Source organism: Pseudophryne corroboree, chromosome 11 (genome assembly GCF_028390025.1).
Source record: "Pseudophryne corroboree isolate aPseCor3 chromosome 11, aPseCor3.hap2, whole genome shotgun sequence".
Classification (NCBI taxonomy): domain Eukaryota; kingdom Metazoa; phylum Chordata; class Amphibia; order Anura; family Myobatrachidae; genus Pseudophryne; species Pseudophryne corroboree.
In genome coordinates, this window is record NC_086454.1 from 303,785,962 (window position 1) to 303,813,619 (window position 27,658).

Genomic DNA, 27,658 nt, shown 5'->3' on the forward strand with positions numbered 1-27,658 from the left:
TTCATGCAGACTCCATGATGAAATGCATGGTACCATAAAAAAGAAATATAAATAGTGCAAGTATGTAGAAACAATTCAAAGTTTTAATACACATATGCACTTACAAACACTTGACAGAAATACAGCATAACGGGTTCCCCACTGGCAAAGCAGCATAGGTAAGTTCCTGATGTCCGAGGAGTTTTCCAGCACTCACTTCCGGAATGTGAGTGCCGTATCAAACCCAAGATCTGAAGCCACGCAGGGTATCCCTCCTAAAGCCACGCTAGACGCGTTTCAGACCGAAGTCCTTCCTCAGTAGCATGGCTTATACTCTCCTAAAGCGTCCTTTTATCAAGAGGAAGCAGGTGCTTCCAATTCCCGCTGATCCGCGTCGTCCTCACATCCGGCATGCACGTCACGACCGGAACCGGAAGTGACATCGCGGTTTGCGTTCCAAACAGACAGGAAATCCTCTGCATGCGTTCCACGTGATGAGCATGTGCTTTCCAACCGGAACCGGAAGTGATGTTACATTTTGCATTCCACTCAATCAGAGGTGGTTCACATGCGTTCCACAATCCATTTTCATGATAAGAGTCACTAACAAAAGTCCATATACATGTTCCACATCATAAAACCGGAGCTAAATAATCACATAATGCAAAGCATCAATAAAAACAGAAAATATATATAATACGTATTTAAAAAGAATAACTTTAAAATACATAAAAAAAATATAGGATAGATTTCATCAGGAATTCAAGGGGATGAATCACTGGGGCAATTAATTAAAATAAACATATATATATATATATATATATATATATATATATGTGTATATAGTGGAAATTAAATAATATTAGGATAAAATTACATGTGAACTCATTAAGTTAAAAAGCATTTAAGCTCGAAGTCCACATTCAAACCCTTGGGTGCAAGGGTTCCTAAATAGTGTATCCACCGCATCTCAGCTTGTGATAATCGTTTATCTATATCACGGCTTCTGGATCTAGGTAATATTAATTGGATACCCCAAAAATTCTTTATAAAACATTCCCTTGATTCATGATGGTTATGAAAGTGAGCAGAGACATTGTGGGTTAGAAGAGATTTCCGAATGTTGTAAATATGTTCGGCTGCTCTCACTTTTAATTGTCTCGTTGTCTTACCCACATAAAGCAAGCCACAAGTGCATTGTAAGATATACACAACATTTTTAGAGTGGCAAGTAATAAATTCATTGATTGGGTATATTTTATTCTCAAAATTTAGACTGCTGAATTTTTTATCTTTAGTTTTAACGGTCTTGCACATAAGGCAATCCCCGCACCGATGGAAGCCCTTTGTTCTAATGCTCTGTCTGGTCTCTGTTGTTAAATTACTTTTAACTAAATGATCTTTTAAAGAGGGTGCCTTCCTGTAAACAAAAACCGGTTTGCTTGGGATTATACCGCCTATGATGGGGTCTTGTTGCAATAATTTCCAATTATTACTAAAGACCTTTTCTATCTCTCGGTGGCAATTATTGTATTGGCTAAAGAAAGCCCATTCATGTTTATTGTGTTTTGCATTGTCCTGTTTTGATTTAACCTTCAGAAGGTCTTTTCTTTCAACTAGATTTATTCTATCTCTGGCGTTTTGCAAGAGATCACCAGAGTAGCCTTTAGCGCTTAACCTAGATGATACCTCGTCAAGTTGCGCCTCACATACAGAATCATCTGTGCAATTTCGCTTGATCCGGGAAAATTGCCCGAATGGGATTGCAGCTAGCCAATTTTTGTGATGTTGGCTGGAGGTGCTGATAAAGCTGTTTGAGTCGGTATTTTTCCTAAAAGTTTTAGTTTTTAAAAGTCCATCCTCTATATATATGTTAAGATCCAAAAAGGACACTTCCAATGGAACGCTATTCTGGAGAGTTGTTCTCAGTCCCTGGTTGACTTAATTATAAGGGAGAGAACCACTCTTCTGAAGAAACTTAATGATGAAATTAGTGTATTACAATCCTTGGTACATCCCTTCAAGGGTTTAGATGATTTTGTTTCATACGAGAAAGATCTGTTATTTAAAATAAATAAAAATAAAAATACTAAAGAGTTGAGGGATAAAAAACAGAAAAAGTTTTTTAGGGATATTAATCTTCCAGTACCTCTAGATGATACGCCATGTTCTACCATGGCACAATCCAGCTCACAGGCTGATGAATATGTTATCCCCCCAAAAAAATATAGAATTAATCAACACAGGCGGGAGGCTATTAACAACCCTAGATATCCTGTTGAACAGAGAAATTACCAGGACATCAGAAGGTGTGAGGTTGCTAATAAACCCAGATACCCTAATGAATATAGAAATGATCAGGATAATAGGAATAATAAATATCACCGTAAATGGGACATTGGGGGTGATCAATATAGGAACAAGTATAATTCTCGGGCCCAAACAGGTCATAATAGACGGGACAATATGGCGAGAGAATGGGGAAACAATAGACGGGAAAGAATTAATTCTGATTATACTCGGTTTAACCATCCGAATAGATTTTCAGCTTTAGAAAATCAGGAGCAGCAGAATTCTTACGAACTAGAACGGTCTTCTTTTTTATGGGACCGCAGGACCCCAAGGAGGAACAAATACTAGTTATCAATACAAAGAAAACTAAGAGGGGAAAAAGAGCAGGTCATAAACATAAACAAAAATATAAATCTAAGTCCCAAAGAAGAAAAAAATCTACTATTTTGCTAACTGCAAATAGTAATGAAACTACTGGTATTGATTCAGCTAAGGGGAAAGTGTTTAATCTTACAGATAGAGAGTTGACTGAGGAAGAATTGAGAGTCCTCCAAAAAGGACTCAAATTTGCACCATCGTTTCATCCTAACTCTTTTAATTTATTTATCGATGTGCAAAAATATATAAGAAAGCTTACTATCAAACGTTTCTTTCTTAATAAAGAAACAGAAGACGGCTCACAAAGTGTCGAACCCACTAATTCCTCTAGATTTAAACCTCCATCCACCTTTTACCCTTCTAATTTTAAAGGTAGTTTCTTAGACTGTTTTAATAACGTGGTATGCGAGGAAATCAATAAAATAATACAAAGGGAACAGAAGAATAAAGGTAATAATTTCCATAGAAATAATAAAAAGTGCAATTTATCCAAAAAAGAGTTTGGTGCACTAAAAACACTCAAAGATGATAGCTCATTAATTATAAAGCCTGCAGATAAGGGTGGAGGGGTGGTCCTATTAACACGGGATGCTTATATAGGGGAAATAAACAAACAATTGGGAAACGGTGATACATATAAAAAACCCAAGAATGACCCTACCTTAAGAATCAGTAAAGCTCTTTTAGAGTTGACTTCTGATGCTCTAAATAATAAAGTAATTAATAAGAATGAGTTTGATTTTTTAAATATAAAAGAACCAACTATCCCTTGTATATATGTTCTACCGAAAGTGCACAAGGACCCCCTCCACCCACCGGGAAGACCGATTATTTCTGGGTGCAATAGCATCACAAGTAATCTTTCTGCTATGGTTGATCATTATCTTCAACCCTTAGTATTAGAAACAAAAGCCTATTTACGAGACACCGGTGATATTCTAAGAAAATTATCCTCATATAATTGGCAGGAGGGTGATTTACTTTGCAGTGCTGACGTAAGCACACTTTATACCATAATAAATAGAGAGAAAGGTTTGGTAGCGGTGTCCTACTTTTTGGATAAAAGCACCTTAAATTCTAATTTAAAGAAATTTATTTTAGATAGTATTAATTTTATCCTTACAAATAATTATTTTTTATTTGAGGGGTCTTTTTATTTACAGTGTGTTGGCACCGCTATGGGCACCAGGTTCGCCCCCAGTTACGCCAATCTATATATGGCCTACTGGGAAGACCAAGTGATATGGCAGGATGGCGTGCTGGCGGCGGGCCTGGTGTCCTGGCATCGTTTCATCGATGATGTGTTTTTTATTTGGAGGGATGGTATGGATCTTTTTAATCAGTGGTGTATAGATCTTAATTCAAATACTTTTTCTATTGTATTGACCTTCTCTTATAGTCCTTTGGAAGTGTCCTTTTTGGATCTTAACATATATATAGAGGATGGACTTTTAAAAACTAAAACTTTTAGGAAAAATACCGACTCAAACAGCTTTATCAGCACCTCCAGCCAACATCACAAAAATTGGCTAGCTGCAATCCCATTCGGGCAATTTTCCCGGATCAAGCGAAATTGCACAGATGATTCTGTATGTGAGGCGCAACTTGACGAGGTATCATCTAGGTTAAGCGCTAAAGGCTACTCTGGTGATCTCTTGCAAAACGCCAGAGATAGAATAAATCTAGTTGAAAGAAAAGACCTTCTGAAGGTTAAATCAAAACAGGACAATGCAAAACACAATAAACATGAATGGGCTTTCTTTAGCCTATACAATAATTGCCACCGAGAGATAGAAAAGGTCTTTAGTAATAATTGGAAATTATTGCAACAAGACCCCATCATAGGCGGTATAATCCCAAGCAAACCAGTTTTTGTTTACAGGAAGGCACCCTCTTTAAAAGATCATTTAGTTAAAAGTAATTTAACAACAGAGACCAGACAGAGCATTAGAACAAAGGGCTTCCATCGGTGCGGGGATTGCCTTATGTGCAAGACCGTTAAAACTAAAGATAAAAAATTCAGCAGTCTAAATTTTGAGAATAAAATATACCCAATCAAGGAATTTATTACTTGCCACTCTAAAAATGTTGTGTATATCTTACAATGCACTTGTGGCTTGCTTTATGTGGGTAAGACAACGAGACAATTAAAAGTGAGAGCAGCCGAACATATTTACAACATTCGGAAATCTCTTCTAACCCACAATGTCTCTGCTCACTTTCATAACCATCATGAATCAAGGGAATGTTTTATAAAGAATTTTTGGGGTATCCAATTAATATTACCTAGATCCAGAAGCCGTGATATAGATAAACGATTATCACAAGCTGAGATGCGGTGGATACACTATTTAGGAACCCTTGCACCCAAGGGTTTGAATGTGGACTTCGAGCTTAAATGCTTTTTAACTTAATGAGTTCACATGTAATTTTATCCTAATATTATTTAATTTCCACTATATACACATATATATATATATATATGTTTATTTTAATTAATTGCCCCAGTGATTCATCCCCTTGAATTCCTGATGAAATCTATCCTATATTTTTATGTTTTTTTTATGTATTTTAAAGTTATTTTTTTTAAATACGTATTATATATATTTTCTGTTTTTATTGATGCTTTGCATTATGTGATTATTTAGCTCCGGTTTTATGATGTGGAACATGTATATGGACTTTTGTTAGTGACTCTTATCATGAAAATGGATTGTGGAACGCATGTGAACCACCTCTGATTGAGTGGAATGCAAAATGTAACATCACTTCCGGTTCCGGTTGGAAAGCACATGCTCATCACGTGGAACGCATGCAGAGGATTTCCTGTCTGTTTGGAACGCAAACCGCGATGTCACTTCCGGTTCCGGTCGTGACGTGCATGCCGGATGTGAGGACGACGCGGATCAGCGGGAATTGGAAGCACCTGCTTCCTCTTGATAAAAGGACGCTTTAGGAGAGTATAAGCCATGCTACTGAGGAAGGACTTCGGTCTGAAACGCGTCTAGCGTGGCTTTAGGAGGGATACCCTGCGTGGCTTCAGATCTTGGGTTTGATACGGCACTCACATTCCGGAAGTGAGTGCTGGAAAACTCCTCGGACATCAGGAACTTACCTATGCTGCTTTGCCAGTGGGGAACCCGTTATGCTGTATTTCTGTCAAGTGTTTGTAAGTGCATATGTGTATTAAAACTTTGAATTGTTTCTACATACTTGCACTATTTATATTTCTTTTTTATGGTACCATGCATTTCATCATGGAGTCTGCATGAAAGATCTATTACAACCCTGGAATTGATGCACCTGTTTGATGCTGTATTCTGCCAGTTTGGGAATTTTATCAGGCTCAATCCATAATTTACGTTTGTAAGTGGATCCTTTTAATAAAATCTGCAATCCTTTTTAAACAATTTGCACTATTATATATCTTTTCTTTTCACATGGTAAACTGTGGAAACCTACGGATTAAGAAAAATCTGCTCTTATGTTGACCACTTCCCTAAACGTTAAGTACTATTAATTGTGTCATTATCCACATTGGTGACAAGTGTTTTTGTATGGCGTTTTTCTGAATATATATTGTGAATGTGGTATTCTCCTTAGTGCTGGTGGATGTATATCTATTTCTTTTTCTCTATTCACTGTTTCTGAGTAACCTGGATGCGCTACTCTGATATACATAACTAGCTGCAATATAGGGGGTTCTTTTGCGCACGAAAAACTGGTAATATTTTGTATACTTTAGATTCCACTAGCTGGACAGATAATGCCACAGCCGGGGGTCACTTTTATACAGCGCCCTGCGGCCGTGGCATTAAATACCCAACTAGTCACCCCTGGCCTGGGTACCCTGGAGGAGTGGGAACCCCCGAAATCAAGGGGTCCCCCCCCCCCCCTTCAGCCACCCAAGGGCCAGGGGTGAAGCCCGAGGCTGTCCCCCCCCATCCAATGGGCTGCGGATGGGGGGCTGATAGCCTTTGTTGTAAGTTATGAATATTGTTTTTAGTAGCAGTACTACAAGTCCCAGCAAGCCTCCCCCGCAAGCTGGTACTTGGAGAACCACAAGTACCAGCATGCGGCGGAAAACCGGGCCCGCTGGTACCTGTAGTACTACTACTAAAAAAATACCCCAATAAAGACATAACACACACACCTTGAAAGTATAACTTTAATGCATACATACACACCACCATATACACATACTTACCTTATGTTCACACGAGGGTCGGTCCTCTTCTCCATGTAGAATCCATGGTGTACCTGTTGAAAAAATTATACTCACCAAATCCAGTGTAGAGGGCTCCTCGGGTAATCCATTTGTAATCCACGTACTTGTAAAAATAAAAAAACGGACACCCGACCTCGAACTGAAAGGGGCCACATGTTTTCACATGGGACCCCTTTCCCCGAATGCCAGAAACCCCCTCTGACTTATGTCTAAGAGAGTTTCCTCAGCCAATCAGGGAGCGCCACGTTGTAGCACTCTCCTGATCGGCTGTGTGCTCCTGTACTGTCTGACAGGCGGCACACGGCAGTGTTACAATGTAGCGCCTATGCGCTCCATTGTAACCAATGGTGGGAACTTTGTGGTCTGCGGGTGACCGAAAGTAACCTCACCGCTGACCACAAAGTTCCCACCATTGGTTACAATGGAGCGCATAGGCGCTACATTGTAACACTGCCGTGTGCCGCCTGTCAGACAGTACAGGAGCACACAGCCGATCAGGAGGGTGCCACAACGTGGCGCTCCCTGATTGGCTGAGGAAACCCACTTAGACATAAGTCAGAGGGGGTTTCCGGCATTCGGGGAAAGGGGTCCCATGTGAAAACATGTGGCCCCTTTCAGTTCGAGGTCGGGTGTCCGTTTTTTTATTTTTACAAGTACGTGGATTACAAATGGATTACCCGAGGAGCCCTCTACACTGGATTTGGTGAGTAGAATTTTTTCAACAGGTACACCATGGATTCTACATGGAGAAGAGGACCGACCCTCGTGTGAACATAAGGTAAGTATGTGTATATGGTGGTGTGTATGTATGCATTAAAGTTATACTTTCAAGGTGTGTGTGTTATGTCTTTATTGGGGTATTTTTTTAGTAGTAGTACTACAGGTACCAGCGGGCCCGGTTTTCCACCGCATGCTGGTACTTGTGGTTCTCCAAGTACCAGCTTGCGGGGGAGGCTTGCTGGGACTTGTAGTACTGCTACTAAAAACAATATTCATAACTTACAACAAAGGCTATCAGCCCCCCATCCGCAGCCCATTGGATGGGGGGGACAGCCTCGGGCTTCACCCCTGGCCCTTGGGTGGCTGGAGGGGGGGGACCCCTTGATTTAAGGGGTTCCCACTCCTCCAGGGTACCCCGGCCAGGGGTGACTAGTTGGGTATTTAATGCCACGGCCGCAGGGCGCTGTATAAAAGTGACCCCCGGCTGTGGCATTATCTGTCCAGCTAGTGGAGCCCGGTGCTGGTTTCAAAAATACGGGGGACCCCTACGCTTTTTGTCCCCCGTATTTTTGGAACCAGGACCAGGCGCAGAGCCCGGTGCTGGTTGTTTAAATATGGGGGAACCCCTGTAAATTTGTTCCCCATATTTTTGCAACCAGGGCCGGCTCAAAGAGCCCGAGGCTGGTTTGGTTTAGGAGGGGGTACCCCACGCAATTTTTTTTTGGAAAAATTAAAGCATTTCCCACCCCTTCCCACTGAAAAACATGCACGGATCTCATGGATCCGTGCATGCCTATACAAACACGGGATAAAAAAGCAGGTCTGGTTTTTTTTAGCACTTTTTCACGATTTGTATTTCATCACGGCAGTGTTTGGCTATTGTCGGCAGTGTTTGTGTTTTGCACTTTTTAGTAAATTCACGATTTCTACCAAATTGCAGGCGTATTTGACCGATGGTGTATTGATTCGTGATTTATTCCTAGGACTTCCAAAATATTACGAATGCCCTCATCACTGCCGCGATTTTTGCTTAGCAAATTACCGAGATGACAATTTGAAGAAAAAACGGCATCTCGGTCAAAATCGGGACCTTAGTAAATAAACCCCCATGTATTGTATTGCAGCTGAGAACAATAGATGAAAGGCTTATGCTAATACACCTTGGTGCACCTAGGCGCAGCAGAGAAGCCTAGATGAGCGTGGCTCCATCTGTACTTGGAGTAATGTGTAAAACGGCTCTACCTGGCGTTATGTATATAAGTGGCACTACTGTGTGGCGTAATTTGAATAACGGAGACTACTGTGTGTTGTAATATTTATTGGCATTGTTTTTCATACGTCCTAGAGGATGCTGGGGTCACATCAAGAACCATGGGGTATAGATGGGATCCACAGGAGACATGGGCACTTTAAGACTTTCAAAGGGGTGTGAACTGGCTCCTCCCTCTGTGCCCCTCCTCCAGATTCCAGTTTAGAGTCTGTGCCCAGGCAGACTGGATGCACATGGAGGAGCTCTACTGAGTTTCTCTGAAAAGACTTTATGTTAGGTTTTTTATGTTCAGGGAGAACTGCTGGCAACAGTCTCCCTGCTTCGTGGGACCTAGGGGAGAGAAGTCAGGCCTACTTCTGTGAGTTTAAAGGCTCTGCTTCTTTGGCTACAGGACACCATTAGCTCCTGAGGGTCTGATCGCTAGGTACGCCTAGATGCTCGTTCCCAGAGCCCGCCGTCACCCCCCTTGCAGAGCCAGAAGTCAGAAGACAGGTGAGTAGAAGAAGATCAGAAGACTTCAGTGACGGCTTTGAGGTACCGCACATCGGCTGCACTGCGCGCCATGCTCCCACACTCAGCGGCACTACAGTGCTGGGCAGCATTCTAACCTCACATAACTACCTGGCAAGAGCGGACTAAGTGCCAGGGCACTGTCCGGACCCCCGCCAGTATAAAAAAAGTTTTAAAAAAGAGCAGGTCTGAAGCGTGCCATTACAGGGGCGGGGCTTAGCCCTCACAGCACACAGCCCGGCGCCATTTTCTCTACACAAGGCTGCAGAGACGCTGGTCCTTCCTCACACTGCTGTACAAGTAACAGGGTGCAAAACAGGGGGGGGCACAGTGGTTTTGGTGCATTATATTAACTTATAAAAGCGCTGCAGGTCTGGGACATTGTCTGTAGTGTTTTCAGACCGGGATTAGGCTTGTGGTGTGAGCTGGCAATATCTCCCTCTGTGTCTTTCTGACAGGCTTTACTGTGGGTCTGTCCCCTATAGGCCCAGTGTATCTGCGTGTGGTGGATGCACGTGTGTCGGCATGTCTAAGGCGGAGTGCTCTTCCCAGGAGGAGACTATGTTAGGGACACAAATGGCTGTGGGAGTGACCCTGTCGGCACCGCCAACACCTGATTGGGTGAATGTTTTGAGTGCTTTGAATGCAAATGTGGCTCTGATAAATAAAAGATTGGATAAATCTGAGTCTCAGAACCAGGCTTGGAAGAAATCCGTAGATGATGTGTTGTTTCAAGTCCAGACCTCCTCGGGGTCACAAAAACGTTCATTTGCCCAGCTGGCAGACACGGATACCGACACGGACACTGACTCAAGTGTTGACTATAGTGATGCCAGATTAGATCCAAAACTGGCAAAGAGCATTCAGTACATGATTGTGGCTATAAAATATGTATTACATATCACTGAGGACCCTACTGTTCCTGATACTAGGGTCTGTATGTATAAAGGTAAGAAACCTGAGGTAACATTTCCTCCCTCTCATGAACTGAACGCGCTTTGTGAAAAAAGTCTTGACAAAAAGTTTCAGATTCCCAAAAGGATTGTAGTGGCGTATCCGTTTCCCTCTGGGGATAGGGAACAATGGGAGTCACCCCCCATTGTGGACAAAGCTCTGTCACGGCTGTCCAAAAAGGTGGCTCTCCTGTCCCCTGACACGGCAGCCCTAAAGGATCCTGCGGATCGTAGACAGGAAACTACATTGAAATCCATTTATGTAACCACGGGTATGCTACTCAGACCAGCCATTGCATCTGCGTGGGTGAGTAGTGCTATCGAAAAATGGGCAGATAACTTGTCATCTGAAATGGATACCCTGGATAGGGATAGCATTCGTTTGACACTAGGTCATATCAGGGATGCTGCCGTCTACCTAAAGGAAGCTGCGAGAGATATAGGCCTCTTAAGATCACGGGCCAGTGCCATGGCAGTCTCAGCTAGAAGAGCATTGTGGATTCATCAATGGAATGCTGATGCTGACTCTAAGAAAGCTATGGAGTCTCTACCGTATAAAGGTGGTGTGTTGTTTGGTGACGGCCTCGCTAACTTGCTATCTACAGCTACCGCGGGTAAGTCATCATTTTTACCTTATGTGCCTGCACCACAAAAGAAAGCGCACCACTATCAGATGCAGTCCTTTTGGCCCAATAAATACAGAAGGGGCCGGGAGTCTTCCTTCCTTGCTACTAGAGGAAAGGGAAAAGGTAAACGATCACCGGCCGTGGCCGGTTCCCAGGAGCATCATGAATTCATGATGCAAGCGGAACATCGTCTTCGCAATCGGCCCGTCTTGATTCAGTCGGACAACATAACAGCAGTAGCGTACATAAACCGCCAGGGCGGAACAAAGAGCAGAGCGGCAATGGCAGAGGCCACAATGGCATACAAGTGCTCTATCAGCGATCTTCATTCCAGGAGTGGACAACTGGGAAGCAGACTTCCTCAGCAGACACGATCTCCACCCAGGAGAGTGGGGTCTTCATCAAGAGGTCTTTGCAGAAGTGACGAGTCTTTGGGGAATTCCTCAAATAGACATGATGGCGTCTCGCCTCAACAAGAAACTTCAGAGATATTGTTCCAGGTCGAGAGACCCTCAAGCAATAGCAGTGGACGCCCTAGTGACACCGTGGGTGTTTCGGTCGGTGGAGGTGTTTCCTCCGCTTCCACTCATTCCAAAAGTGATAAAGATCATAAGAAGAACAAAGGTTCAAGCGATCCTCATTGTTCCAGATCGGCCAAGGAGGGCTTGGTATCCAGATCTTCAGGAATTACTCTTAGGAGATCCCTGGCCTCTTCCTCTGAGGGAGGATCTGTTACAGCAGGGGGCGTGCGTGTTCCAAGACTTACCGCGACTTCGTTTGACGGCTTGGAGGTTAAACGCCGGATCCTAGCCCGAAAGGGTATTCCCAATGAAGTCATCCCCACTCTTATTCAGGCCAGGAAAGGAGTAACGTCTAAACATTACCACCGTATTTGGAGAAAATATGTGTCTTGGTGTGAATCCAAGAAAGCTCCTACGGAAGAATTTCAGTTAGGACATTTTCTACAAGCCGGTGTGGATGCGGGCCTAAAGTTGGGCTCAATTAAAGTTTAAATTTCGGCTTTATCGGTTTTGGCCTCCCTTCCAGAAGTTCAGACCTTTGTGAAAGGCGTATATTGCACATCCAACCTCCCTTTGTGCCCCCTGTGGCATCATGGGATCTTAACGTGGTGTTGCAATTCCTTCAATCTCATTGGTTTGAACCGTTACAGGAGGTAGAGTTGAAATTCCTTACTTGGAAAGTGGTCATGCTGTTGGCCTTGGCATCCGCAAGGCGGGTGTCTGAATTGGCGGCCTTGTCTCACAAGAGCCCTTATTTGATCTTCCATGAAGATAGAGCAGAGTTGAGGACTCGTCAGCAGTTTCTGCCAAAAGTGGTTTCATCGTTCCACTTGAACCAACCTATTGTGGTGCCAGTGGCTACTGACGCCTTGCTGGAATCTAAGCTTCTCGATGTAGTAAGAGCTTTGAAAATTTATGTCGCCAGAACGGCTCAATTTAGGAAAACAGAGGCTCTGTTTGTCCTGTATGCTCACAATAAAATTGGGGCTCCTGCTTCCAAGCAGACTATTGCGCGCTGGATCTGTCATACGATTCAGCAGGCTCATTCTACGGCTGGATTGCCGTTACCGAAATCGGTGAAGGCCCATTCTACCAGGAAGGTGGGCTCATCCTGGGCGGCTGCCCGGGAAGTCTCGGCATTACAACTTTGCCGAGCAGCTACTTGGTCGGGTTCAAACACCTTTGCGAAGTTCTACAAGTTTGATACCCTGGCGAATGAGGACCTAATGTTTGGTCAATCGGTGCTGCAGAGTCATCCGCACTCTCCCGCCCGTTCTAGACCTTTGGTATAAACCCCATGGTTCTTGATGTGACCCCCAGCATCCTCTAGGACGTATGAGAAAATAGGATTTTAATACCTACCGGTAAATCCTTTTCTCTTAGTCCGTAGAGGATGCTGGGCGCCCGTCCCAGTGCGTACTGTATCTGCAGTTATTAGTTGTGGTTACACACGTGTTGTGTTACGTTTATAGTCAGCCTGTTGCTGATGTTGTTCATGCCACTGACTTGCGTTGTGTTAAATGCCATGTTGTACGGCGTGCTTGAGGTGTGAGCTGGTATGTATCCTCACCTTAGTTTAACAATAAATCCTTTTCCTCGAAATGTCTGTCTCCCTGGGCACAGTTCCTATAACTGGAGTCTGGAGGAGGGGCATAGAGGGAGGAGCCAGTTCACATCCCTTTGAAAGTCTTAAAGTGCCCATGTCTCCTGTGGATCCCGTCTATACCCCATGGTTCTTGATGTGACCCCAGCATCCTCTACGGACTAAGAGAAAAGGATTTACCGGTAGGTATTAAAATCCTATTTTTGTGACCACGCCCCCTTCCCAATGAAGCCATGACCCTATATTTTTGCCACACGCCTTAGGCGGCCACTGTCCCTATTTTAGTTAAGGGGGGGCACCAATTCTCTTTCTGGCACAGGTCACCAAAATGTTTAGTTACGGATCTGCCTCTCTATTCTTACCTTTTGCTTACACTGAAGGAATGTCTGAAGGTGAATAAATACAGATTCAGTATACCTGTAAGTTGTTTTTACAATAGTCTGTGCTTATATGTCCTTACATAGTATTTTTTAGGATAAAGGTCTATTCATGTAGTAGTCAGTATTGCGAGTGTTCATTATCAATATATATAGCAGTCAGCATCAAACTGTGATATATAGTAGCCCCCTTCATTGGAGGGTGCCACTGAAGGGGGTGGAGAGGATGGGGAGGTGACAGGAAGACAGTAGTCAATGCTTTTCTCCCCTCAGGAGTCTCATTACGCCACCCACAGATGACAAGTTTTTTTTGAGAAGCGTAATAGAAAATTGAGCTTTTTGATCTTCTCTGAAACACTTTCCCCATAATAACTAGTGTATGTGGAAGCGATATCTACACTAGTCAGGGGCACCGCAGGGAAAGGTAAGGTTTCTCCACGGTTACCCTTTTTCATAATGAGACAAAGCAGAGAAAAGCCCCGTTATCACAGTGAAAGAGTGATCAAGGGCTTTTCGCTGCTGCATGAATAGGCCCCCGTGCAATGTTTTATATAGCATTTATTTATAAATATCTCACGCTTGTTTTTTTAGTTACAGCTATACATCACTTGTCAGAGCACGGCGTTGTATCAAGTCTGATAAGCCTGTTGTCCTGTGGACATTTGGAAGCAGAAGACATGTTCAGCATTGTGCTTACTGTTGGCCACTGTACTGAGGACTGCGGTGTGTATAAGCATGTATTACATTACTGTTCATTTAGCATTTAATACCTTCCTCTAAAACGCTATTCATCAGTAATAAAGTGTGAATAACCATATTAGTCATTTACATAAACATGACAATTATAATGTACACAGTGCTTACATATTTATCAGTAGTACATACTGTACCAGAATGTGTTGTGACTGCTCAGTGTAAGAAATAACTAGTGTTTGATGTGTTTTTTACTCTTTCCACGGCCATCATATTTCACTCTCCAGGCTGCTTATATAGAGGAGTGACTACGCAGCACAACTACAATGACACACAGCAGTGGAGCAATGAACAAATACAAATTCTGAACATTTATGTGATCTGTTTTATCTATTGTCTCATTCAACAGAGCCAAATCAATATGAGCTACTGAAATGCAACGGACTCCCCCTCATGATTCAGGTGCTGAGTGAATCAAAGGACGATGAGTTACACAAAGCAGCAACATTTGTGCTTCAGAACTGCAGGCACATCAGTAAGATTTTTTTGGGTGTGGATCATTAGATCGACAGTGTCTAGGTCGACCACTATAGGTCGACAGTCACTAGGTCGACAGGGTTGGAAGGTTGACATGTGCTAGGTCAAAAGGTCGTCATGAGGTTGTTTTTTTTTATTGATGTCGTTTTCTTCGTAGAGTGACTGAGAACTCCAATTAGTGCACCGTGTCCCCTCGCATGGCGAGCGAAGCAAGGTGCTTCACTCCGCTACCGCTTCGCTTGGCACAGATTACCGTTCCAATCGTAGGCCACGTGGATCGTTAAGTATGAAAAAGTAAAAGAAAAAAAAAGATTTTTTTTTAAAAAAAACTCATGTCGACCTTTTGACCTGTCGACCTAGCACATGTCGACCTAGAAACCCTGTCGACCTTCCAACCCTGTCGACCTATAGTGGTCGATCTAAACATTGTCGACCTAGACAGTGTCAATCTTCAGACCGGATCCTGATTTTTTTAGCCTGCTAATGAGGTCTTAGCATTTCAATGTTGTGATTTTATAAACACTGTTATTGCTAAATGAGAGGCTATTAGAGATCATTACAATGCAGAGAAATCCCATTTAATTAACATACTTCAGCATGTTTCATACTTAGGGGTAAATTTCCTAAGGTGGGAGATTTTTTTAGAACTGGTGATGTTGCTCACAGCAACCAATCAGATTCTGTCTATTATCTTCTAGAAGCAGCTTAAATGTTAAGTAGAATCTGATGGGTTGCCAATAGCGACATCACCAATTCTAAAAAAAACTCCCAACTTAGTAAATCTACCCCTTAGATTGGGTTTGTACTTGTATGCATTCACTTTACCAGAATACCGACACGTAAAGAATATCGACATCAAATCAGTCACAATTCACACCCAATTTTAGGGTTAGAGCTACAATTATGGTTAGGCTGCAGTTAGGGCTCAGGTTAGGCTTAAACTGGGTACACACCTATACAATCATCTGACAGATCTTCCAATTCCTGACCCATTTGTGAGATATCGTAAGACAGTGGGGGTCATTCCGAGTTGATCACTTGCTGCCGTTCGCAGCGCAGCGATCAGACTAAAAATCGCCATTTCTGAGCATGAGTACGGGCTGCAGTGTGCACGCGCGACGTACTTTCACAAAAAACTATGCAGTTTTACACAAGGTCGAACGACTCTTTTTCGTCGCTCTGTTGATCGGTGAGTGATTGACAGGAAGTGGGTGTTTCTGGGTGGTAACTGACCGTTTTCCGGTAGTGTGCTAAAAAACGAAGGCGTGCCTGGGGAAACGGAGTGGCTGGCCGAACGCAGGACGTGTTTGTGATGTCAAAGCAGGAACTAAACAGACTGAAGTGATCGCAAGGAAGGAGTAGGTCTGCAGCCACTCTGAAACTGCTTGAAAAAATTTCAACACTTTTCTCTTACGTCCTAGAGGATGCTGGGGACTTCGTATGGACCATGGGGTATAGACGGGCTCCGCAGGAGACTTGGGCACTCTAAAGACTTTAGATGGGTGTGCACTGGCTCCTCCCTCTATGCCCCTCTCCAGACCCCAGTTAGATCCTGTGCCCAGAGGAGACTGGATGCACTGCAGGGGAGCTCTACTGAGTTTCTCTGAAAAGATTTTTTGTTAGGTTTTTTTTATTTTCAGGGAGCACTGCTGGCAACAGGCTCCCTGCATCGTGGGACTGAGGGGAGAGAAGCAGACCTACTTAACTGATAGGCTCTGCTTCTTAGGCTACTGGACACCATTAGCACCAGAGGGTTGGAACACAGGTGTCGTCCTCGCTGTTTGTCCCGGAGCCGCGCCGCCGTCCTCCTCACAGAGCCGGAATATAGAAGCCGGGTGAGTATAAGCAGAAAGAAGACTTCACAGGCGGCAGAAGACTTCAGATCTTCACTGAGGTACCGCGCAGCCATTGCTCCCACACATACACACACAGAAGGCACTGTACGGGTGCAGGGCGCAGGGGGGCGCCCTGGGCAGCAATATTAACCTCAAGGGACACTGGCTAATATATTAGATACTGCGGAGGCAGTATATTGAAAAAACCCCGCCAGTATAAAGAATTTGAGCGGGACCGAAGCCCGCCGTTGAGGGGGTGGAGCTTGATCCTCCAGCACTAACCAGCGCCATTTTTCTTCACAGCAAGCTGCAGAGAAGCTGCTCCCCGGACTCTCCCCTGCTGAGCAAGTACAGAGGGCAAAAAAGAGGGGGGGGGGCACATTTAATTGGCGCAGTGAGTGTATTATTTATTCAATAAAAGGGCGCTGTACAGTCTGGGATTTTATTCCAGTGTCCAGTGGCGCTGGGTGTGTGCTGGCATACTCTCTCTCTCTCTCTCTCTCTCTGTCTCTCCAAAGGGCCTTATTGGGGGGCTGTCCCCATAATTGTTTATCCCAGTGTGTGTGGGAGTGTCAGTACGTGTGTGTCGACATGTCTGAAGCAGAAGGCTCGTCTAAGGAGGAGATAGAGCAGATGATTGTGGTGTCTCCGTCGGCGACGCCGACACCTGATTGGTTGGATATGTGGAATGTTTTAAATGCAAATGTGTCTTTATTACATAAAAGATTGGACAAAGCAGAGTCCAGAGAAAAAGCAGGGAGTCAATCCATGGCTTTAACTGTGTCACAAAGCCCTTTGGGCTCTCATAAGCGTCCCCTGTCCCAGGTAGCAGACACTGATACCGACACGGATTCTGACTCCAGTGTCGACTACGATGATGCGAAGTTACACCCAAGGGTGGCCAAAAGTATTCATTATATGATTATTGCAAAAAAAGATGTTTTGCATATCACAGAGGACCCCTCGGTGCTTGACACGAGGGTATGCATGTTTAAGGAGAAGAAACCTGAGGTAACCTTTCCCCCATCTCATGAGCCGAACGCTTTATTTGAAAAAGCTTGGGAAACTCCGGACAAGAAACTGCAGATTCCCAAGAGAATTCTTATGGCATATCCTTTCCCCGCACAGGACAGGGTACGGTGGGAATCCTCGCCCAGGGATGACAAGGCTTTGACACGCTTGTCCAAAAAGGTTGCGCTACCGTCTCCAGACGGGTGCCTTGCTCAGATCGGCAGTAGCGTCGGCATGGGTATGTAGCGCAATAGCAGCATGGGCAGATAACTTGTCATCTGACATTGACACCCTAGATAAGGATAGCATTTTATTGACCTTTGGTCATATTAAAGACGCAGCGTTATATATGAGAGACGCTGCGAGAGACGTTGGGCTAATGGGTTCAAGAGCCAATGCCATGGCAATTTCTGCTAGGCGAGCCCTGTGGACCCGCCAATGGACGGGTGATGCTGATTCAAAGAGACATATGGAAACTTTGCCTTACAAGGGTGAGGTTTTATTTGGGGAAGGCCTCGCGGACCTGATTTCCACAGCTACCGCGGGTAAATCTTCTTTTTTGCCTTATGTTCCCCCACAGCAAAAGAAAACACCTCAATATCAGATGCAGTCCTTTCGGTTGCATAAGTCCAGAAGAGGTCGGGGCTCGTCCTTCCTCGCCAGAGGTAAGGGTAGAGGGAAAAGAATGCCTGCTACGGCTAGTTCCCAGGAACAGAAGTCCTCCCCGGCTTCTACAAAATCCACCGCATGGCGCTGAGGCTCCACTGCGGGAGTCCGCGCCGGTGGTGGCATGCCTTCGACTCTTCAGCCAGGTCTGAGTTCTGTCAGATTTGGATCCTTGGGCGATAGAAATTGTATCCCAAGGCTACAAACTGGAATTCGAAGAAGTGCTTCCTCGCCGATTTTTCAAGTCGGCTTTGCCAGCTTCTCCCCCAGAGAGGGAAATAGTTTTAGCTGCAATACAAAAGCTGTGTCGACAGCAGGTGATTATCAAGGTTCCCCTAATACAACAGGGGAAAGGGTACTATTCAACCCTATTTGTGGTCCCAAAACCGGATGGCTCGGTCAGACCCATTCTGAATCTAAAATCCCTAAACCTGTATCTAAAGAGGTTCAAATTCAAGATGGAATCTCTCCGGGCAGTGATCTCCAGCCTGGAAGGGGGGGATTTTATGGTATCACTAGACATAAAGGATGCATACCTTCATGTCCCCATTTATACTCCTCATCAGGCGTACCTGAGATTCGCTGTACAGGACTGTCATTACCAGTTTCAGACGTTGCCGTTTGGGCTGTCCACGGCCCCGAGGATTTTCACCAAGGTAATGGCGGAAATGATGGTGCTCCTACGCAGGCAAGGAGTCCCAATTATCCCATACTTGGACGATCTCCTGATAAAAGCGAGATCGAGAGATCAGTTGCTGAAAAGCGTGTCACTCTCCCTGAGAGTGCTGCAGCAACACGGCTGGATCCTAAATCTGCCAAAGTCGCAGTTGATTCCAACGACTCGGCTATCATTTTTAGGCATGATTCTGGACACGGAAAAGAAGATGGTTTTTCTCCCAACGGAAAAAGCCCAGGAACTCCAGAGCATGGTCAGAGACCTGTTAAAACCAAAAAGAGTGTCAGTTCATCAATGCACTCGAGTACTGGGAAAGATGGTGGCGGCCTACGAGGCCATCCCCTTCGGCAGGTTCCATGCGAGGACTTTTCAGTGGGACCTTCTGGACAAGTGGTCGGGGTCCCATCTACAAATACATCAGAAAATAAGCCTGTCCCCCAGGGCCAGGGTGTCTCTCCTGTGGTGGCTGCAGAGGGCTCACCTTCTAGAGGGTCGCAGGTTCAGCATTCAAGACTGGCTTCTGGTAACCACGGACGCGAGCCTCCGAGGATGGGGAGCAGTCACACAAGGAAGAAATTTTCAGGGACTGTGGTCAAGCCAGGAGGCTTGTCTACACATCAACGTGCTGGAATTAAGGGCCATATACAACGGCCTACGACAAGCGGAGACTCTTCTTCGCGACCTACCGGTTCTGATTCAATCGGACAACGTCACAGCAGTGGCTCATGTAAACCGCCAAGGCGGGACAAGGAGCAGAGTGGCAATGGCGGAAGCCACCAGGATTCTTCGCTGGGCGGAGAATCATGTAAGCGCGCTGTCAGCAGTCTTCATTCCGGGAGTGGACAACTGGGAAGCAGACTTCCTCAGCAGACACGATCTCCATCCAGGAGAGTGGGGTCTGCATCAAGAAGTTTTTGCAGAGATAACAAGTCGTTGGGGGCTTCCTCAAATAGACATAATGGCGTCACGCCTCAACAAGAAACTTTGGAGGTATTGTTCCAGGTCAAGGGACCGTCAGGCTGTAGCGGTAGACGCCCTGGTGACACCGTGGTTGTTTCCGTCGGTCTATGTCTTTCCCTCCTCTTCCACTCATCTCAAAAATACTGAGAATCATAAGACGAAAAAGAGTCCAGACAATACTCATTGTTCCGGATTGGCTTCGAAGGGCCTGGTATTCAGATCTTCAGGAGATGCTCACAGAAGATCCGTGGCCTCTTCCTCCCAGGGAGGACCTGTTGTAGCAGGGGCCCTGCGTGTTCCAAATTTACCGCGGTTACGTTTGACAGCATGGCGGTTGAACGCCAAATCCTAGCTAGGAAAGGTATTCCGGGGGAAGTCATCCCTACTCTGATAAAAGCTAGGAAAGAGGTGACGGCGAAACATTATCACCGTATCTGGAGGAAATATATATCTTGGTGTGAAGCCAAGAATGCTCCTACGGAAGATTTCCACCTGGGCCGTTTTCTCCACTTTCTGCAGACAGGAGTGGATATGGGCCTAAAGTTAGGCTCCATTAAGGTGCAGATTTCGGCCCTGTCAATATTCTTTCAGAAGGAATTGGCTTCTCTCCCAGAAGTCCAGACTTTTGTAAAGGGAGTGCTGCACATCCAGCCTCCTTTTGTGCCCCCAGTGGCGCCATGGGACCTTAACGTGGTGTTACAGTTCCTTAAGTCATACTGGTTTGAACCTCTTCAAACAGTTGAGTTAAAATTTCTCACTTGGAAAGTGGTCATGTTGTTAGCCTTGGCATCTGCGAGGCGGGTGTCCGAATTGGCGCCTTTGTCTCACAAAAGCCCCTATCTGATTTTTCATGTGGATAGAGCAGAGTTGAGGACTCGTCCTCAATTTCTGCCTAAGGTGGTTTCATCGTTTCATATGAACCAACCTATTGTGGTGCCTGTGGCTACGGGTGACTTGGAGGATTCCAAGTCTCTTGATGTAGTCAGGGCCTTAAAAGTTTATGTAGCCAGGACGGCTCGGGTTAGGAAAACAGAGGCACTGTTTGTCCTGTATGCAGCCAACAAGCTTGACGCTCCTGCTTCTAAGCAGATTATTGCCCGCTGGATCTGTAACACGATTCAGCAGGCTCATTCTACGGCTGGATTGCCGTTACCAAATTCGGTAAAGGCCCATTCCACTAGGAAGGTGGGCTCTTCTTGGGCGGCTGCCCGAGGTGTCTCGGCATTACAACTTTGCCGAGCAGCTACTTGGTCGGGTTCAAACACTTTTGCTAAATTCTACAAGTTTGATACCTTGGCTGATGAGGACCTCATGTTTGCTCAATCGGTGCTGCAGAGTCATCCGCACTCTCCCGCCCGGTCTGGAGCTTTGGTATAAACCCCATGGTCCTTACGGAGTCCACAGCATCCTCTAGGACGAAAGAGAAAATAAGATTTTAAACCTACCGGTAATCTTTTTCTCCTAGCCCGTAGAGGATGCTGGGCGCCCGTCCCAGTGCGGACTAAATTCTGCTAGGCTTGTATATAGTTATTGCTTACATAAGGGTTATGTTACAGTTTGATCAGTTAGTATATTCCATGTTGTACGGTGTGAATGGTGTGGGCTGGTATGAACCTTGCCCTTAGATTAACAAAAATCCTTTCCTCGTACTGTCCGTCTCCTCTGGGCACAGTTTCTCTAACTGAGGTCTGGAGGAGGGGCATAGAGGGAGGAGCCAGTGCACACCCATCTAAAGTCTTTAGAGAGCCCCTGTTTCCTGCGGAGCCCGTCTATACCCCATGGTCCTTACGGAGTCCCCAGCATCCTTTACGGACTAGGAGAAAAAGATTTACCGGTAGGTTTAAAATCTTATTTTCTGTATTTTCTGCTAACTTTTCGTTTGCACTTCTGCTAAGCTTAGATACACTCCCAGAGGGTGGTGGCTTAGCGTTTGCACTGCTGCTAAAAGCAGCAAGCGAGCGATCAACTTGGAATGAGGGCCAGTGTACGCACCTATGTTTATCACAAGAAAATAGACCACACCTGAAGATCTGCTTTTAAGGGAATCATAATATTCATCAGACTGGACGTGATGGTATAATGTCAAGCAAACCTTTAAGTGTGTACGCACTACCAACTGTTACGTGCAACGATTCGTCTGATGTTCGTCCAGCAGCAGTTCCGCTGTTGTGGGCGTGCATATTTAAACGTCTAGTGTGGATTGCTACATGCTCTTGTTATAATGCGCCAACATCAACACATGGTATATAGAGCTGTGTTTATAGCAGATCACCATTTTATCATTGCTTACATGTGCTATATGTCAACTATTTCTCTCTATATGCAAGTTTGTAGAGATTAGACTACTGCTCAATACATGTAAAAATAGATAATGCTTCTCAATAAAGTGCCACTGGTTTTCAGGAGTGGTATGTGCATATTTGTTTTAGCAGGCTCTGTGGCTGATATCTGTAGACTGTGGGGGTTATTCATGTTGCATTGCTATTTGATGCGACCGCAATAACCCCGGCAGTGGTAGCACTGCGCACGCGCAGGTCCCATCCTGTGCACGCGCAGGTAATGCAACTGGGTCGCATTAGCTGAGAAAGCCTCTGCCTGATTGACAGGCAGAGGTACACGCGGGGCAAGTAGGGAGCGGTAACCGACCGTTTTCGGGGCGGCGGTCAGGGAAACGGGGGGCCGTGCCGGCGGCAGCGATCTAAAAATGGCAGCGACAGCAGGAAGCATCCACAGTTTCTGCGATCACGCTGTAATTGCGGTACGATTGCAATTAGAGCGTGATCGCAGTGGGTGGGTGGCCTTTTCCTGCAATGAATGTGCGGCCCCAGCATGCGAAAAAAATTATTGCAGATTCTGCTAAAAAGTAGAATCTGCAATCCTTACCGAATAGGGTCCTATGTACGAAGTGACAATCTTTTCAGCAGATTGTTTTGAGAGATGAGGCATGCAGATTGCAAGGTAGATTATATAGGTGTATGCATCATGAAGCTGCATGATGACTTTCAATCGTATTGTAACGGTAAGTAGAATCGCGTTTGAAGGCCCTCATTCCGAGTTGATCGCTCGCAAGGCGATTTTAGCAGAGTTGCTCACGCTAAGCCGCCGCCTACTGGGAGTGTATCTTAGCATCTTAAAATTGCGAACGATGTATTCGCAATATTGCGATTACAAACTACTTAGCAGTTTCAGAGTAGCTCCACACTTACTCGGCATCTGCGATCAGTTCAGTGCTTGTCGTTCCTGGTTTGACGTCACAAACACACCCAGCGTTCGCCCAGACACTCCCCCGTTTCCCCGGCCACTCCTGCGTTTTTTCCGGAAACGGTAGCGTTTTTTCCCGCACGCCCATAAAACGGCCTGTTTCCGCCCAGTAACACCCATTTCCTGTCAATCACACTACGATCGCCGGAGCGATGAAAAAGCCGTGAGTAAAAATACTATCTCCATTGTAAAATTACTTGGCGCAGTCGCAGTGCGAATATTGCGCATGCGTACTAAGCGGAATTTCACTGCGATGCGATGAAAAATACCGAGCGAACGACTCGGAATGAGGGCCGAAGTGTGTACCTAGCTTTAAAATAAAAGTCTGTGGTATATTCCATTATCTACATGCCGACTGTCAACATTCACAATGTCAACATTCTGTCAGTGCGAGCATTCTGAAAGTTGATAAAATATATTACACACATTTCTACACTATTTCCTTGAAACGTGTATTTTATGCTTGAAGTGCAGTTTCATTTTATTCAGTATTTAATGCAGGGCTCAGGGGCATTTTAAGAGATGAAGGGGCCCCACGTGCAAATTCGGGGTGGGCCCCCTCCTCTCTACAGCGCCGCAGGCTCCAGCACTGTACCAAAGTCTTCTGCGCAGATCTCCGGAAACATGTCGCCTTCTTTGGTCTGGAGACTAATTTTCTACTGCACGTGCACAAGGCCATTTTTTATGTGATTTTTTGCCGCGGCATGGGACTTTGGAAAGGTGAGTATTAAAACAAGATGGGTGTAATATGTGCGATGTGGGCCTCCCAGTACCCAGGGGCCAGTGTGCACCGCACACATTGCACCCATGATAGAAGCACCTACAGTATGGCAGGAATACTGACTGGTCCAGCAAGTGCCCTGTGCCCTTAGATGCCATTGGGCTCCCGCACCTGTATTTTGGTGTAATTTATATAATATTTACACAGACAGTGGATTTTTAATCACCACTACAAGGAAGGACACCGGCAAATAAGAACTGACTCTTCCCTATTGCAATCCCTCACTTCCCCTGAGTTACTTTACCAGCACCCTGGATAAAAGGTGGACACAGAGATTTTTAACTTTTATTTCTCTAACGTCCTAGTGGATGCTGGGAACTCCGTAAGGACCATGGGGAATAGCGGGCTCCGAAGGAGGCTGGGCACTCTAGAAAGATCTTAGACTACCTGGTGTGCACTGGCTCCTCCCACTATGACCCTCCTCCAAGCCTCAGTTAGATTTCGTGCCCGGCCGAGGTTGGATGCACACTAGGGGCTCTCCTGAGCTCTTAGAAAGTTATAGTCTTAGAATTTGTTTTTTTCAGTGAGACCTGCTGGCAACAGGCTCACTGCAGCGAGGGACTAAGGGGAGAAGAAGCGAACTCGCCTGCTTGCAGCCGGATTGGGCTTCTTAGGCTACTGGACACCATTAGCTCCAGAGGGATCGACCGCAGGCCCAGCCTTGATGTTCGGTCCCGGAGCCGCGCCGCCGTCCCCCTTACAGAGCCAGAAGCAGGAAGATGGTCCGGAAAATCGGCGGCATGAAGACGTCCTGTCTTCACCAAGGTAGCGCACAGCACTGCAGCTGTGCGCCATTGCTCCTCATACACACTTCACACTCCGGTCACTGAGGGTGCAGAGCGCTGGGGGGGGGCGCTCTGAGGCAGCAATAAAAACACCTTGGCTGGCTAAAATACCTCAATATATAGCCCCTGGGGCTATATATGAGGTAAATACCCCTGCCAGAATCCCAAAATAAGCGGGAGAATAGGCCGCGAAAAAGGGGCGGAGCCTATCTCCTCAGCACACTGGCGCCATTTTTCCCTCACAGCTCGGCTGGAAGGAAGCTCCCTGGCTCTTCCCTGCATTTCTACAATACAGTAAGAGGGAAAAAGAGAGGGGGGGCACTAAATTGGCATTGTATACAGTATAAGCAGCTATTAGGGACATAACTCAGTTAGTCCCTGTATAGATATAGCGCTCTGGTGTGTGCTGGCATACTCTTACTCTGTCCTCCCAAAGGGCTTTTGTGGGTCCTGTCCTCTATTTGAGCATTCCCTGTGTGTGTGGAGTGTGTCGGTACGGCTGTGTCGACATGTTTGAGGAGGATAATGATGTGGAGGGAGAGCAGATGCCTTTAGCAGAGATGTCACCCCCTGCGGGGCAGACACCTGAGTGGATGGTATTATGGCAAGAAATGAGTGCACGTATAGACTCCTTACATAAAAAATTTGACGACATGCCGACTGTGGGACAGCCGAGTCTTCAGCTCGTGCCGGTCCAAGGGTCTCAAAAGTCATCAGGGGCTCTAAAACGCCCGTTATCTCAGGTGGCACAAGTAGATGTCGACACGGATACTGACGCCAGTGTCGACGACGATGAGTCAAATTTAATGCCCGTTAAGGCCATTCGCTGCATGATTGAGGCAATGAAAGAGGTGTTAAATATTTCTGATTTACATCCAGGTACCACAAAAAAGGGTATTATGTTTGGGGAGAAAAAACTACCTGTAGTTTTTCCCCCGTCAGATGAATTAAATGAAGTGTGTGAAGAAGCGTGGGCTTCCCCTGATAAGAAATTGGTGATTCCTAAGAAATTACTAATGGCGTTCCCTTTCCCGCCAGAGGATAGGTTACGTTGGGAAACACCCCCGAGGGTGGATAAAGCGCTCACACGTTTGTCAAAAAAGGTGGCACTACCGTCCCAGGATACGGCCGCCCTTAAGGAACCTGCTGATAGAAGGCAGGTGGCGATCCTGAAGTCTGTATATACACACTCAGGCATTATACTCAGACCAGCAATTGCGTCAGCTTGGATGTGCAGTGCTGCCGCTGCATGGTCAGATAACCTGTCAGAAAATATTGACACACTAGACAGAGACACGATCCTGTTAACAATTGACCATATAAAAGACTCAGTCTTATACATGAGAGATGCACAGAGGGAAATCTGCCGGCTGGCATCTAAAGTAAGTGCACTATCTATCTCTGCTAGGAGATGTTTATGGACTCGCCAGTGGACTGGAGATGCAGATTCCAAAAGGCACATGGAAGTTTTGCCTTATAAAGGGGAGGAATTATTTGGGGATGGTCTCTCCGACCTAGTTTCCACAGCAACGTCTGGGAAGTCAGCATTTTTACCCCATGTCCCCTCGCAGCCTAAGAAGGCGCCATTTTATCAGGTTCAGTCCTTTCGATCCCAGAAAAATAAGCGGGGAAAAGGAGGGTCTTTTCTGTCAAGAGGCAGGGGAAAAAGGCTGCAGCAAACAGCAGGTTCCCAGGAACAAAAGTCCTCCCCCGCTTCCTCTTCCAAGTCCGCCGCATGACGGTGGGGCTTCACAAGCGGAGCCGGGTACGGTGGGGGCCCGCCTCAGGAATTTCAGCGATCAGTGGGTTCGCTCACAGGTGGATCCCTGGATCCTTCAAATAGTATCTCAAGGATACAGGCTGGAATTCGAGGCGATTCCACCCCGCCGTTTCCTAAAATCCGCCTTGCCGATTGCTCCCTCAGACAGGGAGGCAGTGCTAGCGGCAATTCACAAGCTGTATTCCCAGCAGGTGATAATCAAGGTACCCCTACTCCAACAAGGCCGGGGTTACTATTCCACACTATTTGTGGTACCGAAACCGGACGGTTCGGTGAGACCCATTCTAAATTTGAAGTCCTTGAACACATACATAAAAAAATTCAAGTTCAAGATGGAATCGCTCAGGGCGGTTATTGCAAGCCTGGACGAGGGGGATTACATGGTATCCCTGGACATCAAGGATGCTTACCTACATGTCCCCATTTACAATTCTCACCAGGAGTACCTCAGATTTGTGGTACAGGATTGCCATTACCAATTCCAGACGCTGCCGTTTGGACTCTCCACGGCACCGAGGGTATTTACCAAGGTTATGGCGGAAATGATGATACTCCTTCGAAAAAAGGGAGTTTTAATTATCCCATACTTGGACGATCTCCTAATAAAGGCACGATCCAAGGAACAGTTGTTAGTGGGAGTAGCACTATCTCAGGAAGTGCTGAGCCAGCACGGTTGGATTCTGAATATCCCAAAGTCACAGCTGGTCCCCACGACACGTCTAATGTTCCTGGGAATGATTCTGGACACGGCCCAGAAAAAAGTGTTTCTCCCGGAGGAGAAAGCCAGGGAGTTGTCTTCTCTAGTCAGAGACCTCCTAAAACCAAAACAGGTATCGGTGCATCACTGCACGCGAGTCCTGGGAAAGATGGTAGCTTCCTACGAAGCAATTCCATTCGGCAGGTTCCATGCCAGAATCTTTCAGTGGAACCTGTTGGACAAGTGGTCCGGATCGCATCTTCAGATGCATCGTTTAATAACCCTGTCTCCACGAACCAGGGTGTCTCTTCTGTGGTGGCTGAACAGTGCTCATCTTCTGGAGGGCCGCAGATTCGGCATACAGGACTGGGTCCTGGTGACCACGGATGCCAGCCTACGAGGCTGGGGGGCAGTCACAAAGGGAAGAAATTTCCAGGGACTATGGTCAAGTCAGGAGACTGCCCTTCACATAAATATTCTGGAACTAAGGGCCATTTCTCTATCGTCCTAAGTGGATGC

General features: G+C 45.8%; 1 protein-coding gene across 8 annotated transcripts in view; it reads left to right on the forward strand.

Moving 5' to 3' along the window:
- TERB1 (telomere repeat binding bouquet formation protein 1) overlaps nucleotides 1–27,658 on the forward strand; it is a 569,128-nt gene that overhangs the window by 326,229 nt on the left and 215,241 nt on the right. For 7 of the 8 annotated variants that reach the window (XR_010189500.1, XM_063945548.1, XM_063945552.1 and 4 more), the window contains 2 exons: nucleotides 14,049–14,180; nucleotides 14,560–14,685. Coding sequence is in view for 7 of the 8 variants with exons in the window: in XM_063945548.1 (XP_063801618.1) it covers nucleotides 14,049–14,180; nucleotides 14,560–14,685 (258 nt within the window). In the remaining variant the exon portion in view is untranslated. The remainder of the gene's footprint in view (nucleotides 1–14,048; nucleotides 14,181–14,559; nucleotides 14,686–27,658) is intronic. The other variant, XM_063945551.1, reaches the window with a different exon arrangement.